The sequence below is a fragment of the Daldinia loculata genome (genome assembly GCF_022478755.1).
Source record: "Daldinia loculata strain CBS 113971 unplaced genomic scaffold F4817scaffold_48, whole genome shotgun sequence".
Taxonomy (NCBI): domain Eukaryota; kingdom Fungi; phylum Ascomycota; class Sordariomycetes; order Xylariales; family Hypoxylaceae; genus Daldinia; species Daldinia loculata.
In genome coordinates this window covers 133,674-151,226 of record NW_026054902.1, presented here as the reverse complement: position 1 = coordinate 151,226, position 17,553 = coordinate 133,674, and the positions used below count along the sequence as shown (strand labels likewise).

Sequence of the window (17,553 nt, the reverse complement as noted above, 5' to 3'; positions counted from 1 at the left end):
CATATGCATCCTCTTTATTTGGAGCATCAAGCATTACGATTGACCCTTCCATACCAAATAGGTAGACCATAAAACACCATTGCACTTGCTAGTTACACGAGACACGCCGGATAATCAAGGTAATTCAATATTTGATCCCCTATACAATCATAGCCCGCGTTTAGAGCATCGGATATTCCTCTTTTTAAACCCTCACGGATATCGAGTGCATATTTGCTTATGATATCGTGGAATTCTCGTCTAAACAGGCGTTCGATATCGGTGAATTCGTATCTGCAGTCCTCTTGAATGATTCTAGTTGCTTGGTCAGTCGTATTTGAAAGTTTCAGATATTTCCCATCCATGGCATCGTGAAGATAGGAATCACCGATCATTTCCATATCTATTTTCATGTAGAATATCCTATGATCGGCATTTCGAAGTACGTAAGGGGTCCTACCACCAGGCAGAACATATATTATATCATGAGCTTTCAAGCCGTCAGGACGCCACCCTAAAGTATTGTTGTCAGTCAGGAATAAACGTCGTCTAGTGGACATAAATTTCAGTACATAATCGAAACCTAAGATATCCTGATAGGCTTGGTTATCCGATGATGTCTTGGCGTCAAACCACATCCGTAAATGTCTTTCGTCTCCGTCTTCGAGCCTTTTAAACTCCCCGGAAACGAATTTCAAATTGAAAATCAAGGATCTCAGCTTGTGTGTATGAATTTGAGTGATGATGGGATTTTCACTTTTATAAGGTTTGTTTGAGTCGTTAGCCCATTGGATTAAGAGTGCCTTGAGTCGCCTCACATCTGTGAGGTCAAGAAACTGGTCGCTATGGTATCTTATACGGCTAATGCAAACTCCAGTAATGGTTAAGCGACCAAACTGAGGCCTATAGGTAGGCTTTTCATAGGCAGGCCTCTTATCCATCTCATCTTTGCTTGTGGGAGGATGCCAAGAGTGTAAACCGAGTTGATCAAAGATTTCAGGCACACCGTCCCTTATGGGTACTCGTATGTTGGGCATTTCCATATAGGCAACGTGATCGCAGACCATATCCCAAAAAGAATCCAGAGAAGTATAACAGACGAACTTGTAGTGACCTTCGTGCGGCGAATTTCTTCGTTGTGGCTGATGGCGCTCCAGTCAGGTACCCACGATGGGAGATCCCCCCTATTCTTTCGTCCAAGGTCTCCGCAAAGTACGTCAAGGCTTCTAGTTGTTGCTATAATGTTACGGATAACCTCGGTATAAACCCAAGGGGTTGCCACACGGTAATTGGGGGAGATTCCGAGATTGACAGGTAGAAGACCAAGAAGTGCATATACTCTATCTCGCTCGTCGGAGGCTTTACGGCTACCCGTTGCTCGTAGCAGTGTGAGCAACAATTTACCAACCGAATCTTCGTCGGTATTGCCATAGCTAACAGAGGTGTGTAGGCGCCGGCTTTCCTGGATATTGATAAGATTTTCCGTAAACCAACGTAGTACTTTGATGTTATCGGAAGACAATTTCTTGTATAGCGAATCCTTCATATTCAAAATTTGAATATTCCGCGCTGCGCGAATGAATAGCTCTAATGGAGCCACTGAACAGCCATACTGGAGAACAACCCTTTTTGATACTATGACCTGTGAGTTACGAATTGAAGGTTAGTACGCAGCCGGCAAGGTATACTAAAATATACCTACTTCTCCTAAGACCAATAGAAAAATTAAATAGTAGATAACTAACCTCTTGGAAAACCCACATGCGATTCCACCACCGACTTAAGAGCATCATCCGAAGATCTTCAAATATTGCCTGTAAAATCCTTTTTTTGAGGGATGCCAATGCCCGTATATGTTGGCTTTCTTGCTGAGCAAACAGGCTAATGAGGCAAAAGATGCCGAAACCTTTATATATCTTATGGATAGGCATAGTTCTGCAACAAGAGAGGAACTAGGCAACGTATTGACTATCGTACAAGTCGTCGTGGAACAGGAACTCTTGCGGTCTTGATTCCTGAAGACGACCAGAGGCATGAGTAGTTCCGTCACCAAGAAACACAATTACATTTTCAGCACGACGATAGATCTGGCTCATGATCTGTACTTGGGCTTCTCGTTCGTCAAGGTCGGCTTGATTAATACACTGCAGAGCTGTATTAGCCATAGTTCCTTAACTATTCCACATCTTAGTGTTTGGAAATTGTACCAAAGCATCAACCCAGAGCAAAATATCGGAATCTTCTCGTCTCAAGTGCCTCAGTGCTATGTCCAGGTTTATCGTAATCGTCATATTCATATCGTTGACAATGATTGGTCTAGTTACGGCTGGAGAGCCCCAAGCATAGGAGAGTGCTTGATATCCCGATACTTCCATTAATTTCTTCGTAACTAGTTGGCATCGTAAAGGTAAGTCCCACCCTCCTCGTTCCAGAAACATTAGCCTGAAACTATCGCGGTCAAGCCTGTGTGAACATGGCCTTATAGGATAAAGTGTTGAGACAGACATGTCGGCTGATTTTGTCAGACTCGAATACCGGATAAATCTGGTACAATTGACACCACTCTTCGACTCATAGTCGTTACCTTATTTTTTTAACTTATATGATCTCGAAAACATCAAGGTGCGTACCTAGGTGACGAGAGTTATCTACATATTAGAAAAATTGGGGTGGGTGCATATGCTTATACGGTGGCTTGGATCTTACTGCCAACTATTTTACGGCGAATTAGAGGAATGCCATGTTCAAGGCATACTAGTAATTCTCTAGCACAGCCCCTGATGAAATACGTACAGCCACAATTTCGTAACATCACTTTTCGCTTCAACTATATTAATTCAGAATATGAGGCCTAGATACTAGATATAGCGTAGGAAAATATTATCAAAAAGGGTGGCTTATCGACCAGACAATTCTGATAAATATCCATGTATCTAGGTACTCAAGACTTATTATATACCTAGGTAGGTAGGTATATAGTTAAACCGTCAAGTACATTGTAGCTAGGAGTGGCTATAGAAAGGAAGTCAATGACAGCTGTGTTAGCAACTAGCTTCTCTCTATGTTCAGCCTTTTTAAGAAATCAGAGGATGGTGCAAAGAATGTGGTGCCTGTTAGAGGGGTAGAGAAATCAAGTAGCCTATCATGTAAACCAGGCGGATCACCAATAAACATACGCTGTAACATCCGTTCAATAACCCATAGATTTCTAGAGTATCCAATGAAGTATGTTCCAAATTCTTTCGAGCTGGGAGACCCAAATGGCATGTTGTCCCGGAGGATATCGTGCTCGTTGCCGCTTTCGTCTTCAATAGTGGCTAGTGACTTGTGCGACTGCTGTTGACCTGCTGCAGCGTCATCTAGCTCGACGTTATCTAGCTTCCTACGCCCAATAATGCCCTCCTGTTGCTCAGTAGGGAGGGCATTCCACGCTTTCACGTCATGCACATACTTCTGGACCACAACATAACTCCCACCTGCACTAGACGTGTCCTCTTCATTCACGAGAATAGAAGCTGGGACGGCGGGTCCCACAGGGTTTGCCGTGCCGTCTACAAATCCAAGAAGGTCGCGGACATCGAAATAACGAAAACCAATCGTCTCGTCCACGACAGTAACGGCATCGCCAAGGGCATCTAGTAGTTGTCGTTCGAATTCGAAACATAAATCCCGTCGCTCCGAGCGGATATGGAATAGCAAGTCCCCGGGTGTCGAGACGGCAGTATGCTTCTGCCCATGTATAGTAGAAAATGGATGAAGCTCTGCTGGTCGGGGTAGCTGGGTTAATAAGTCCCACGCTTCGCTGCCAATGCCCACGGTACAGGCAAATACGGCGCTGAGGTCTCGAATAGAGACATTTTTAGCTAGCCCATCAATGCTAGATAGAACTGAGCGCACCACACCGACAGCTTCTAGCGTATTATTAATGGTAACTACTAAGAAAGTAGCGGTCTGGGTGAGGGGAGCATCGACACGTTGGGGTTCAATGGGAACCCGACTACGCGACCTTGTGCTCATATTTTCTGCTTGGCTGCGCGTGTGAATAAAACACCGGAAATTGAGACTTTTCGGACGGAACTTGGATTTAACTGCTAGGTATTCCCTCAGCTCGTGGCTTGAAGCCTCCCGATGTGCTACCCAATATGATATCGGAATATATGATATCGGAATATAAGATATCGGAAATTGTCTATTTAAGGACTCGCGCAAAACAGTTCCCAAAGTCCTAGACGTGTTCATCTCGCTTTCGTTCACGGCTTGACCACGTTAGCTATTCGGGTGGTACAGAAATAGGCGATTGCGAAACATTATGATTTCAGTTTGAATAATACCTAGGTTAGGTAGGTACCTAGGTACCATACCAGCAAAATGTTGTTTTAGGATACCTACCTAGTGATATTTTAGGAGTGGAATGATTATTGTACAGGGAATCGTTGTTAATACAAGCATCGTTTTTGATTGGCTAGTATGGATTACGTATGTGGCGGCAATATCATAAAAAATGAACCGTGGTATGGTGGACCATTAGTGCAACTGTGCCAAAATCAATAAAATAGGTCGGAATTTTCCAAAAGGGGTAATATAGCAAGGAACGCTAAGTGCACAGTACACTATGCGGGGTATATACAAGGTAGAATCCGGGCTACCCTCTCCACTAAAATCTAGATTCAGCCAATCAGATTGAATTGTCAATCCAATATTCAATTGCTTCATATCCACGTATAAACAACACATTCAAATAACTTTACAAAGATAACAATCCAGACGTTACGATTAGTATTATTTTATAGCCTTAATTGATGCGAAAATAATGGACCAAAGTGCATGTTTATGCGATGTATATTGAGTATTATATTGCTATTAAAGTATCTGGAGTCTGTTTGGAATGACTTCATCGAGGTGCTTTTAAAGGGTATCACGTGCTTGCCTCTCTAGGTAGACAAGCGCTATTTGATTCTACTACAACATAATAGCCAAAAGGCCGATTCAAATGCAACTTGAATCATTGTTTTCGCATCAATTAAGGCTTTAAAATGATACCAATTGTAACGTCTGGATTGTTGTCTTTGTAAAGTTATTTGAATGTGTTGTTTATACGTGGATATGAAGCAATTGAAAGGTAGTTTAAGGCTAAGGTAAAAGCTAAATCTGATTGGCTAATCTTTTAAACCTTTTATAAAAAGGTGGCCCGTATAGCTACGTTTATAGCCTTTTTAATATCTTTACCAATATTAGGTCAAATAGCATGCAACCTAGACCGTAATTTTTGTTATTTATCAATCAAAATATTAATGTTTTTTAGAAAGAATTTGGATGAATATTCGTAAAGTTATTGTATTATTAGTTTCAAAAAGGGTAGTTATGTAATCCGTATTACCTTGTAAATTGTGTATACAGGGCAAATAATCGAGCCTACACTGTACCCCCAACGTTACTATTACCCTATTAGACATAGTGCCACCAATTTTCTTGATTTTGGCACAGTTGCACTAATGGTCCACCATACGTGGGTTAATAAGGTTAAAAAACGGGCACACTTTCGGCACTAGTGGACTAGGAGTTACTAGCTCGGTCCAAAACACTCCCGCATTGATGGCCCATCAATGATGGGGCGTGTTACGGTGGGGCTAGGAGCCTGGGGTTCGAGTCCCAGGCATCCTAGCTTTTTTCATTTTTAAGCTTTTTCTTGCGCGCACGTACATCTTTCCGAAGGCTTGTGCGCGCTGCGCGCGCGCGTGACCTTATCAGCTTGTCAATCACTTATCAATTTCCAGAGTTTGAACGTAATATTTCTTCGGAAAGAATATTTCTTCGGAAAGATAATTTATACAAGGAATCATTCCAAGTCACCATATATTGCCGCTATGGTAGGTTAGGTATGTAGGTGATGGTTGGTCACTCGAATCTTGTCCCTGCTTATCATGCGCCAAGTGATGCATGGCGCTTACCCATGATTTGCGATTTTGAAAGCTCGAGCCGGATGGCGCCTGTGTTGGCTCGTTTACCCTCCATCCCTATCTTGACTTCAGCTCCATTGGCTCCATTGGCTCCATTGGCTCCATTGGCTCCATTGGCTCCATTGGTCCCGATTGGCGTGATATACGTGCTGCAAGCAAGTCGGGACCGACGACTCAAAAGTAAGACGAATTCTATGATCCTAATTTAATCTCAATGGCGTAATGCGTATGTCATGTCGGCAGGTGTGGATTCGTATATTTTTCCTTATTACTTGGTCATTCCAGGTAGCTGTTAAAGGGGTCAAGAACCCCCTGAAATACTACTGATGTGAAATTTTATGTTATTCTACTACGGACTTTGTTATTCGAATTTGATACCTCCCATAATTCTCAGGTACATCACAAATAGACTTAACTATTAACTACCTATAAAATGTAATACTGAGGAGACGAGACAATAATTCGTTTAAAGGGTACCTATGAAGAACTGAACGGTAGTGGCAATATAGCTTGTAGTATTGAAATTAATCATTCTAGGTCTCTTTTCAAACGATGAGCTAATTACAATCCTTTCGAGCCAGCATAAATATTTAAAATAGAGAAGAAATGCCGATAGAATAGTATCCCACCGGCGGGCGACTTGTGATTATCAGTCTAACCCACGAGGTAGATGGTCGGCAATTCCCAATGGGAACGGAAATGATTCAAGGTATAGATGATGGGCCTAAGTATCCTTATCCATTTCCCTCGATGGTGGTGTGGCCTTCAGGGTGACAAGCACTATCCCTTCGGTATCATCGTCGGTCGAGTTCCAGTTCAAAGACCAAATGCCATCTTGATCAGAGGGCACAGCATACCACAATGCCTTGAGATCCCCGTCGGTGTTCTTGTGAAGTAGAAAATCCCCATAAAATACGAACCCGGATCCTGACCTATCGCTACTAGTAGTCGAATTAGCGAATCCGACCTGATGAGAGGAAGATGTCGTGTCCGGGACCATGAGCGTGAGGTTCGACCAGGTTGGTGCATTGCCGGCCGTGGTGTTGGGATTGGCCAGCAACGAATTGTCTGTACCGGATATAACTGCCTGCGAGTTAACATAGCTGCATATACGAGAGGTTGTCTGCGCGGCTTACACTGGACCTGGGCGGCTTCGCTGTCGTTTAAGTGAGTTGCCCCCCCGACATAAGCGCCTTCTATTATAAAAGTTAAAATCATTATATTCCAACAGACATGGAAAATAGCATACCGCCATCTGTGAACACAGGTGCGCCGCCGATTCCATCGCCGTAGGCGAACAATCCAAAAGGTGCTGTAGGAGCACGTTCTACAAGAATTGGTGACCCAGCTATAGCCACTGGGATGCCAAGAATGAGGCTCTGCAATACGTGCATCGCTAGTGTAGTAGATAATGTCTTGCGAGAAACGGCAAGACTTGAATAAGATGATTGAAAATATGGTTGTGACTTAGAGAAGGTTAACTTAGCTACGTTGCTTGCTGAACTATTGATGGAGAAGGTCTCTTTTCATATCCTCGATGCTTTACTTACCCTGATTATAGATTCGTCAGCTCTTCCTTGAAACGGACGTCTTGTCTAAAGATAGAGTTCCTAGCTCGCTCCGGCTTTGGCCTCTATTCGGATTGTGGGCCGCGGGGGAAGCGGGAGGGTGCGGAGAGCGGGAACTTCGCAGGGTTCCCCCTTGCAGCAACGCGTAAGCTTTTAAGCGCAATTATCTTCATAGCTTCAATGCCACTCTCTCGGCAGATGATAACATTGCTAATATTATACTTGATACTGCGCCTCGTGATTATATAAGTGATTATATAACTCCATTTATCAACAAAATCAGCTAGCCATCGCAGGGCTTACAAAAGATCTCGTAATTTCCAAAACTGATAATGACGACGACAAGGCGCAGGGCGTCTAGATGGTGCCCCGAAACCGTCCACCAGGTACGCCCAAGATAGGTGGCTGTGGATCGCTTAACAATACTGTATTAAGGGGATCTAGATTCTCGTCATGTTCCTGAGGGATGTTAGTCGATGACTTCGGTCCAATTCCGGGGGAGTGAGACGCGGGCTCATCACATTCAAGCCACGGACTCCACACTACTCGCGGAATTCCGTATGCTTCGTTACGCGTACCACTGCAATACGAGAATATCTTCGACTCATGATACTCACTCAGGTCGTCAGGGCTGACTCAAGTTTAATCTTAAGGGGGTGGATATGTGGTCTGATTGTCGGTCGTATAGCTATTCAATATTGTAACGCAGTGCTACAGTATGATGGGTCCTCACGATTCGGATTCTCATGGTGCCGATTCCTTCAGCCGGCAAGTGAAACTTAGGAGAAGCTATCGTGGACATAAAGACTGCCTCAGCTGCGCTCACAATGAATAGAAGTTATAGAAACATCACAGTCGTTCATTGTACTTCTTCAACTTCAAAGCCTACCCACTGAGGTAGCTTAGCCCTACAACTATCTTTCTTATTTTACCCAAACTTATAATTCGAAGACTCAACGATACCGGAGCTCTTTTCAATATGGTTGCTTCGAAAATATCAACTCTCTTGTTGCCATTCCTGTCCGGCACAGTTGCAGCGTCCCCCTTTCTATCTTCCACGAATTTGTATCCTCGGGCAGCATGTTCAGGAAACACAGCAACAACCAGAAACGAGTGGTGCGATTACTCCATCGACACTGATTATACCACTGAGGTGCCCGATACTGGAGCAACTAAAGAGTATTGGCTGGAAATCACTGATGTGACCGTTTCACCGGATGGAATTTCTCGCTCGGCAATGGCTGTTAATGTAAGTCAACAATTGGAGCTTACGGCTTTAGTTTCACTATTTTACTCTTGATTCATTATTTTATTATTTTAATCCGAGTGAGTAACTTACTTCATATCCTAGGGCTCAATTCCAGGACCAACTCTCTTTGCGGACTGGGGTGATACAGTTGTAGTTCATGTTACAAATTCCCTAACTACCTCTAACAATGGAACATGTGAGTACAAGCTCAGGCATATATACATTATCTTGACTGCAAATTTGTTTCAGGTCTTCTCCCTGGGACCTTTTGCCTTGCTTCCGTTTTCCCCCCCTGAACTATTAGGTTTTAGTAACCTTTATGGATACTTCTCCCTTATAGCCGAAAAGCTTTCAATGACTAATTCTTTAAAACAGCTATTCACTTCCACGGTATACGTCAGAATTATACAAATGAAAACGATGGAGTGGTTTCTATTACTCAGTGTCCGACAGGACCCGGGGAAACTCGGACGTATACCTGGAGGGCAACCCAATATGGGACGACTTGGTACCATTCTCACTTTGCCCTTCAAGCGTGGGAAGGCGTTGCTGGAGGCATAATCATCAATGGCCCAGCTACTGCGAACTACGATGAGGATCTTGGGACCATACTCTTATCAGATTGGAGTCACGACACGGTGGATCAACTCTGGACCCAAGCACAGACAAGCGGCCCTCCTACAATGGAAAATGGGCTTATCAATGGCACTAACGTTTATGATGATGGCGGTTCAAGATTTCAAACTTCTTTCACTTCAGGGACCTCCTATCGAATCAGACTCATCAATGGAGCTATCGATACGCACTTTAAATTCACTATTGATAACCACACAATGCAAGTCATAGCGACTGATCTTGTGCCAATCCAGCCATACGAAGCAACTGTGATTAATATCGGCATTGGTAAGTAGACGACAACTATTCGTCTCGTTTGATGCTAACTATTTGAAGGGCAACGTTACGATATCGTCGTTACTGCCGACCAGTGAGTGTCCTTTATCAAACTAGATGATTTCCTAGAATATATGGCAAACTAACCTGGAGCATCGCAGGGCTTCGACTGCTGATAGTTTTTGGCTCCGAGCTATTCCCCAATCAGCTTGCTCCGAGAATGATAGCCAGGATAACATCCGTGGCATTGTGTCTTACACAGATACCGCCTCAACACCGGAGACTACTGGCTATGACTATGTTGATTCTTGTACAGATGAGACCGAAAATATTGTTCCTTATTATAGCAAAACAGTAGGCAGTACTACGGCTGTCACAGACGAAGTAGCAGATATCGGCACCCTTAATGGGCTTTTTAAATGGACTCTAAACAGCACATCTATGCTGGTTAGTTGGACAAACCCTACCCTCTTACAAGTCATGAATGGTGAGAGCGCTTTTGAAGTCGACGACTCTGTCCTTGAGTTGCCCGATGCGAACGTGTGGGTATATTTGGCGATCGAGACAGACCTTCCTGTTCCCCATCCGTAAGTAACTTGATATGCTCAATTTCCTCTAGGTATCATTCAGTATCAGTCCATTTGATACATTGAAACCGCTAGCCCTATAAAATATCTAGAAAGATCGCACGCTAATTATACTCTTAGAATTCATCTTCACGGCCATGACTTTTTCATACTCGCTCAGGACACAGGTACATATTCCAGCAGCGTCACTCTCAACACGGATAACCCACCCCGCCGGGACACTGCCTTATTACCCGCCAGTGGTTACATCGTGCTGGCATTCGAGACTGATAATCCTGGAGTTTGGCTCATGCATGTAAGTATCCATTTCGTCTCTTCGTTTCCTCAGTATATATCACAAGCGCCTTTCGTATTAAAAGGCGATTCATTTCAAGACCATGGCACAAATTTATCGAACTTTTTTTTAAAGTATTTTAACCACGTTTATATCTAATCTGGGATACAGTGTCATATTGGTTGGCATACGAGCGAAGGGTTTGCATTGCAATTCGTGGAGAGGTATGACGAAATAGCGGCTATAACCGATACGGACACACTCACAGACACCTGTTCAACCTGGTCTTCATTCCAGACATCAAAAGATATTGACCAAGATGACTCTGGAATCTAAAATCAGTACAGATGACATTGAAGTTCTTTTCTCAAAGAGACTCATAATATTACTGATGGGGGCAGGTTGTCAATATAATGAATTATTTGCAGCAAGGCAGTTCACATCATATCGAAATAGTTAGTTGTTTTGTATAGTATTCAGGGTATTTTCAATATATATTTTATGTCAACAAAGAAATGTAACATTTCCTATGTAGTATCTAGTTGTTGTTTTAACCATCTGCGCTACACTCGCTGGTGAAGTATCAATATGTCCATCTCCGCAGCACCTCAAACAATAACCCTTATAGTTAGGTACCTTAGGTAGGTATATAGATACTCTTACATTGAGATAAGGTACTGGGATATTGAGGTGTACCTCGTCGTTACCTTCTTAGGCAATCATAATCTCACCCAGCCCACAAAGTCGACGGCCAGCGGGAGGATAACATCTAATCAGGTACAGATCCGTATCGTTATAAAGGGGACTAGAAGAGCCCACGGTTTCGCTTTATAACATTCGTCAAAGCTTATGGAGAAACAAAAAGATCAATCAAAACTTGCGATTCACACATATCTAAGACTAGCGGATTTATTTTCTTCAATCCTCTCGATATACATTCTCGCTGATACATGTTCATTCCGTTGCGAGGATGCATTTCCGAATCTATCCTCTTTCGAATAATGCCCTCGCCTTGCAGCTGCGCCGGCATCAACATTAAGTAGCAATAAATAAATAAAAAGAGGTTGCTTCGCTTCATTCCACAAAGTTTAAAGACGAGATAAGTAATACAGTTAGGGGCAGCGCGTGCCTCCGCGAACATAAAAGAACTCCGTTCAAGCTTCTCGCGATTGTCTTGATCCGACTACGTAACTCGAGAAGCTTGAGCAATTCGACATTTATGAACGAAAAGAGAAGAATTGACATGAAATCCGAAAATGGGCTTAAATTTTTGAAAGCAGGAATATAGTTCCTAATAAAACAGTCTAATAAAAAAAAAAAAAGAGATAGTATCTTAGGTACCTAGGTACCTACCTACCTATAGGAGGTAGCTTTAAGGTATCTTTTTGCTTTTTCGTAATTTTCTACCTTTATTTCAGCCCCCACCCCCTGTCGACCAGTCGCATTGAAATAACCATCTTCGAACCTTTCCAGGTCCGTAACGACGTGGCCGCCACGTTATAGGTCGCTTCCGACAAAGTCAGTGGAATATGGCGTTTGGAACCCCAATAAGAGGTAATAGGTAGGTACTCTTTTGTATCTGCAAACGTCCATTTAACCCTGTATTTCTCTACTATTCTTTCTCTTTCTCCTTTTTTCTCCTTTTTTCTCTTACCTACTTCAAACAGACCAAACCCCAACATCACGCCTATATAATTTACACATATATATTGCATTTTCTTCTACCTTTACGCCTGATTTTAGAAAAATCAACAACTACTTTAAACAAATAAGGTTGCGGAATACATCAACCTTGCACAACTTACAGACACGGAACTCGACCCTTCGTATCACCAGACCACCTACAGGCTATCTACCCCATTAAAATTCGAATTTTAGTGTACCTTCTATCTATCAAAAATGCATCAAGCAAAGGTTTCCATGGTCGTAATGGCTATCGCAACTTGCGCTACGGCAGGGCCATGGACGTATGCAGGCTGTCAATCTGCATGTGCGGCTGGAACTCTCTGGATCCCTGCGTTCAGCACTGCAGCGTATGCTTCTTGCCAGAGCTACTGTGCATATTTTCTGCTAGCTCCCACCCCTTAGATCAACCATGATCTCGAATGCACGACGCGGTTTTTGAAAGTTTGTTTAAGTCGGACTTTGGTGGCACTCTGGTGTTTAGGAATGGATAACGGATGTCTGATAATAGTATGGATTGGGAAGAGGTTGGTAGGTTAGAACTTGGACAGCGTGGACTACACAAATTGATGTTTGACACACAAATTGATGTTTGACAAGTGGGAGACTGAATACAACTTTCCGGTGGTACTAAAGAGGTACCAATCAAATCTATAGGGACTAGGTCGTTGGTTTTATCTATCAATTTTGATGGCTGGTATACATATGTAAAATAAAAAGTAACAAGTGATATATCATTTTCCCCCTCCGTAAAGTATAGGTACCTACCTATTAGATAGGTACATGTAGTCTACAGCTCTCCGGCGCCAACAGCACACGTGCATACCTCCGCATTCGGGCTGCATTATACATGTAGGTATTTAGCCACAGCTATGATTCTACCTAGCCATAATTCGCTTGTAATACGTCATTCTAATGGAAAAACACACAGCACAAGAAATATAACTTCAATTATTGTTAGCTAACTTACCTAGGTACATGTATGTCCTCAAGTGCGAACTAGCTACAGTACATTGACTATTAAATTTTGATTGGTTGGGCTTTTTAAAGTGTTGATTGTTGGTATAAGTGGGATGTGCACTGGAGCTAGTTCGCACATAAAGACCAAGGAAAGTATAAACCCCCCTGAAATCAACACCATGTCCAATCCATTGACGAAACATATACTCTATACTATCAAGCAGAGTGTGTTAATACTCCCACTTTCTGTAACTTTATACGGTGTTAAAAGTACATTGATTTATAGCCTTGTAGCCTGGTAAATCAATTATGCTAACATAAATAATGTTATCTAGGTCCAGGAACGTTAGGTTAATAATGGTCATCTGTTATTTAGTGTTAATTTCAAGTTGTAAATGACATACTCGTATTAACTACCCTACCGTCGATAGGCACTTCAAGGTTATAAGATACTAAACCACCATGAGACGTGAGATATGCAACTTAAACGTGATACTTGTCGAGGGGATGAGCTAAAAGGCTGGCAATGAGGCAAATGCTAAACAAGGTAATGGTCAAGATCTTTATGTTAGAAATAGATTTACTCCAAAGTAGATGCAATTGTACTATGGTAGATAATGAAACTAGGATTTATTGTCTTGATAAAAGCGTTTGGATACGGTAGTTTAGAATAAGCCCTTTAATTTTTAAAAGATATTTTAAAATACAATTGATGTTGTTTAATACAATCTCCATTGTTTAATATAATTGATATCACTCAATTCAATTGTTATTGTTTAACACAATGGACCTTGTTCATAGCTATTATGTTTTAGAAGTGTATAAATTAAACATATAAATCTAAATTTCCAACTTAAAGTTTCAGTATCTATCCAGTACAATCATCTACATTAATACCATCTCAATAAACATCACACGAAATATCTTATTTTCAAAGGAATACCTAGTATCCAACACCGCCTCTATATCAACTTCCACCTTTCCTCGTTTCGTACCTAAATCTTCCTCCCGACGACAACAACAACTCACAATGGGCAAATGCACCTGTGCTTGTGGTTGTACAGCCTCTGCTCCAGATGGCAAGGCTCACTGTGACTCGTGCCGAGCCGGAAATTGCGTCAGTGATTCCATGACAAGTGAGCTCAATATATTCTCAGGCACGTCGACCAAGACAGCCTGTGGCTTGATTGGAAAAGAGATTTACATGCACGAAGAAGAAGATGATGATGATGATAACTTTCACGTCTATTCGTGGCTATAAGCATACACGAAGATGATTTTATCCTTATATCCCGCTAGGAGTCCATGTATCCCTTTGGGAATTTAAGGATAAGAAAGCCAATATCATTTACTTGTACACGTAAGGCGAGGCTTATTAATTAACTACCAAAGTACTTGAATAAGTAGGTAATTAAATATAATAAGTTGTTTAAAAATGTCCTTTTTAGTAGTTTAGGAGTTTAGTAGTTTAGTAGAAACGCTTTTGGCAAAAAAATAAAAATCTGTTTAAACTTGTAAGTAATAACGATGATGATAATAGTAAGGATAAACATTAATGCACTTGCTGGCGTTTATAACATACCCCTTTTTTTCTTTTTACGTAACTTATATTCTACTCTTCTTAATTTGGGGATTATCTTCAACCAAAGCACTATGCTTTAATGATGCGAGATATGAAGTTATCGCTAGTCATTACGCCTTTTGTCTTTGCCATTCGTTTCTTAAAGTACCTATTCTAAAAAAACACCACAACACTTTAGAATATATCTTCATATAGGCTATTTGGTTCATCATGGGTAAGCACTAGTATTGCAGATCACATTATTCTATACGTGAAAGTATATAGCTTTCGTACTACGAGTGGTACATATCAAATACACGTGCAACGTATGTTCTACTTCCATACGAGAGTTATTACTTAATTTAAGGAGTACCTTTAAGTTATACTTTCCATGGCGTATAATTACATGATATTTGCTACATGACGGTCGACATCTAGTTGTAACTTTGTCAATATGTCCTTGTTTTTAAACCCAACGCACTTTCAGCACTTCAAGAGCCCTTTTGGATCGTACCTTTTTTTTTTTTAAAAAAAAAAAAATCTAGAGCAAGGCTTCATCGTTATCGCCCACCAAAACTCTTGTCAATTCGCAGTGAAAGGGTTCGCTTCGTTCGGGTAAGTCCCTCCATCGGCACTTGTTAACTTCTTAGCAAGAAGCATTCCTCGTGTAATAGCAGTCATATTTTCCATGCGGCCGGCGTATGCAGCATTCGAAGCAATCGTTAGGGATGTCGAAATATCCCAAAGAGAACTATACTAGGCTGGCTGGACAGAAGCTGTTGGCCTCGTGCTGTTTCGCACTTTTAGCTTTGTCCCGCCGTTTACAACAAAGGGTGTATCTACCAGGCAATAAAAGTTCCGTGGATCAAATCCTAATTTCCGTATAGTCTTTATGAAATCCATCAATTTGTTAATTCCAATATCATCACTGGACAAGCTCTGGGGTATAAGCGCCGTTGCCAGCACGCGAGTAACCCAAGCTGTTGTCAGAGCCCCTGGTAAGACGTATTTGTTCCACACGTCAAGAAAGGTAGGGAGAACTTCTACTACACTACTACCCCTATGGGCAAGTGAAGACTCTGACACATTTCTCATTAAGTCCCTAGTAGCAGCTCCATCCTTAGTTAACTTGGGTATCTTTGGTACAGGATTCATGTAAGTCAAATATATGCCTCCCGCATGACCTCCTGTTTAAAAAAAGCCCTTGATATTGCCTTGAGTGCTATCACAAGGCTGAAACCAAAAGGTGTCATTTATTAAACATGATGTTCTAAGGGGAACCTAGAACATCAGATCTTTGCAGCTTTACTGCAAGGCCTTATTTATATACACAAAAGGATGAAGGTCCTGACTCCTGTTACGGCCGTGACAAGTGCCTTGAGTTTACGAAATGTTTATTGTGTCGAACTTTTTTTTCTATGGGAGTGTTTTGAATTTTCATTCCGAGTCAAGGGAAAACTTGGCTATTTTTACCAAATAAACTAATAAAATAAAATAAAATTATTAAATAATATATATCAAGTATATGTTGGGACGACGGTCATGTGACCATGTCATGTGACTGGGGTTAAACCCATACATAGCATTTACACAAGTGTAAATATATAAATGTTCCCCGTTTTTAATAAATCTTTTATCATATATTAATTAATATAATAACAAAAATACCATAACTTATTAATTATGATATATCGTGACTAATTACCTTTTTGTCCATTTAACAGTATATGATAAACTTTTATAAACTTTTCGTAAATTTAAAACATACCCGGGTTATGCGTTACGTGGCGTAATAGTTTATATTAATGTATAATGATATAAATTATACGTTATATGGTTTATTTTACATATGTTATAGTTAAATTATCCATATATTTATTTAACGTAAATTATAAATTAACGGTTTAATTAAAATATAATTAAAAATTAACATTTTTATAAATTTATAATTTTACGAATTTTTAATTAAAAGTTTTTATATTTTAATAAATTATATTTAATTATATAATTAATTTATAATAAAAATTATAAAAAATATTAACGTTTTTAAATTTATTTTTATGTTTTTTATTTTTATTTAATTAAAATAAATAATATAAAAATTAAAAAAAATATTATTATTATTAAAAGTTAAATAAATATTTAAATTTAAAAACCGAATTTTAATATAATTTTTTTTAAATAAAATGCACGGTTACGTATAAACGTAATTTATATGTATTTTTATTAAACCGTTAATTTATATAAACCGTTAATTTATAATTTACGTTATTTATTTAAAATTATTAACATTATATAAGTTTATTAAAACTACGTATTTAAATAAAGTTTAACGCAAATACCAATCAATTAAAACTAATAAATACCTTTTACAATTTGTTTTTATATTATATGATTAAAGTATGTAACCTTAACAACAAGCTACTTAAGTATAAGCAAGCAAATAATTTTGGGATATCATCTCACGAGGGAATGACGGGGATTAGGGTCAGAATTAATTTCTCAGGTTGCACCCTTAGCGGCTATCCCCCCAAAGTCGCCTCCCCTAAATGTCCCATAGCAGGTACCTACCGATGCAGCTCTGCTAGCCCAACCAGCATACCACCTCTTTGGACAGCGATGCATGACGGAACACCAATAAATGAATATGACAAGAGACGTTGAGTGTCTTTGTGAAATCGCAGAGAGATGCTGCCCTGGAACAGCGGCTGGTCAATCCATAAACTGACGCCAGTTTCCAGGATATCCATTAGTTACCTAACCTCAATGATCCATTCTTTTAGTGATATGACCGACTGTAAGCAAGCGCGCTTCGCTTCACCCGTAGTATCCTGTGAGTTCATC

The 17,553-nt window shown here is 40.6% G+C and overlaps 5 protein-coding genes across 5 annotated transcripts; 2 read left to right on the top strand and 3 right to left on the bottom strand.

Moving 5' to 3' along the window:
* Positions 1-92: 92 nt before the first annotated feature.
* On the bottom strand, positions 93-2,486 carry F4817DRAFT_360648 (heterokaryon incompatibility protein-domain-containing protein; the record flags this gene model as incomplete). The annotated part of the gene is made up of 6 exons (XM_049306302.1): positions 93-139; positions 197-990; positions 1,080-1,621; positions 1,725-1,895; positions 1,941-2,123; positions 2,187-2,486. 6 exons carry the CDS (start codon positions 2,484-2,486, stop codon positions 93-95), a joined length of 2,037 nt encoding a protein of 678 aa, XP_049156359.1.
* A 294-nt stretch (positions 2,487-2,780) lies between these two features.
* F4817DRAFT_346287 (uncharacterized protein) lies at positions 2,781-4,390 on the bottom strand. The gene has a single exon (XM_049304376.1). It carries the CDS (start codon positions 4,216-4,218, stop codon positions 3,028-3,030), a length of 1,191 nt encoding a protein of 396 aa, XP_049156358.1. The 5' UTR covers positions 4,219-4,390; the 3' UTR covers positions 2,781-3,027.
* Positions 4,391-6,248: 1,858 nt separating this feature from the next.
* F4817DRAFT_207461 (uncharacterized protein) lies at positions 6,249-7,762 on the bottom strand. Its single transcript, XM_049298651.1, has 4 exons — positions 7,487-7,762; positions 7,186-7,402; positions 7,073-7,132; positions 6,249-7,019 (listed from the first exon to the last, which is right to left on the bottom strand). Exons 2-4 carry the CDS (start codon positions 7,328-7,330, stop codon positions 6,661-6,663), a joined length of 564 nt encoding a protein of 187 aa, XP_049156357.1. The 5' UTR covers positions 7,331-7,402; positions 7,487-7,762; the 3' UTR covers positions 6,249-6,660.
* A 623-nt stretch (positions 7,763-8,385) lies between these two features.
* On the top strand, positions 8,386-11,021 carry F4817DRAFT_207465 (putative multicopper oxidase). The gene is made up of 7 exons (XM_049298652.1): positions 8,386-8,753; positions 8,856-8,949; positions 9,129-9,656; positions 9,705-9,738; positions 9,806-10,231; positions 10,352-10,526; positions 10,677-11,021. Exons 1-7 carry the CDS (start codon positions 8,484-8,486, stop codon positions 10,839-10,841), a joined length of 1,692 nt encoding a protein of 563 aa, XP_049156356.1. The 5' UTR covers positions 8,386-8,483; the 3' UTR covers positions 10,842-11,021.
* Positions 11,022-12,083: 1,062 nt separating this feature from the next.
* Positions 12,084-13,027, top strand: F4817DRAFT_346277 (uncharacterized protein). The gene has a single exon (XM_049304375.1). The coding sequence runs from the start codon at positions 12,405-12,407 to the stop codon at positions 12,591-12,593; it is 189 nt and encodes a 62-aa protein (XP_049156355.1). The 5' UTR covers positions 12,084-12,404; the 3' UTR covers positions 12,594-13,027.
* The last annotated feature ends 4,526 nt before the right edge of the window (positions 13,028-17,553 follow it).

Excerpts from the sequence above, each read along its gene's own strand:
- F4817DRAFT_346287 (XM_049304376.1), bottom strand. The coding sequence starts at position 4,218 with ATGAACACGTCTAGGACTTTGGGAACTGTTTTGCGCGAGTCCTTAAAT.
- F4817DRAFT_207465 (XM_049298652.1), top strand. The coding sequence starts at position 8,484 with ATGGTTGCTTCGAAAATATCAACTCTCTTGTTGCCATTCCTGTCCGGC. Across the intron at positions 8,754-8,855 it reads GCTCGGCAATGGCTGTTAAT|GGCTCAATTCCAGGACCAAC; the intron begins GTAAGTCAACAA and ends TTCATATCCTAG. Across the intron at positions 9,739-9,805 it reads ATCGTCGTTACTGCCGACCA|GGCTTCGACTGCTGATAGTT; the intron begins GTGAGTGTCCTT and ends GGAGCATCGCAG.
- F4817DRAFT_207461 (XM_049298651.1), bottom strand. The coding sequence starts at position 7,330 with ATGCACGTATTGCAGAGCCTCATTCTTGGCATCCCAGTGGCTATAGCT. Across the intron at positions 7,133-7,185 it reads ACCTGTGTTCACAGATGGCG|AAGGCGCTTATGTCGGGGGG; the intron begins GTATGCTATTTT and ends CTTTTATAATAG. Across the intron at positions 7,020-7,072 it reads CGAAGCCGCCCAGGTCCAGT|TTATATCCGGTACAGACAAT; the intron begins GTAAGCCGCGCA and ends ACTCGCAGGCAG.
- F4817DRAFT_346277 (XM_049304375.1), top strand. The coding sequence starts at position 12,405 with ATGCATCAAGCAAAGGTTTCCATGGTCGTAATGGCTATCGCAACTTGC.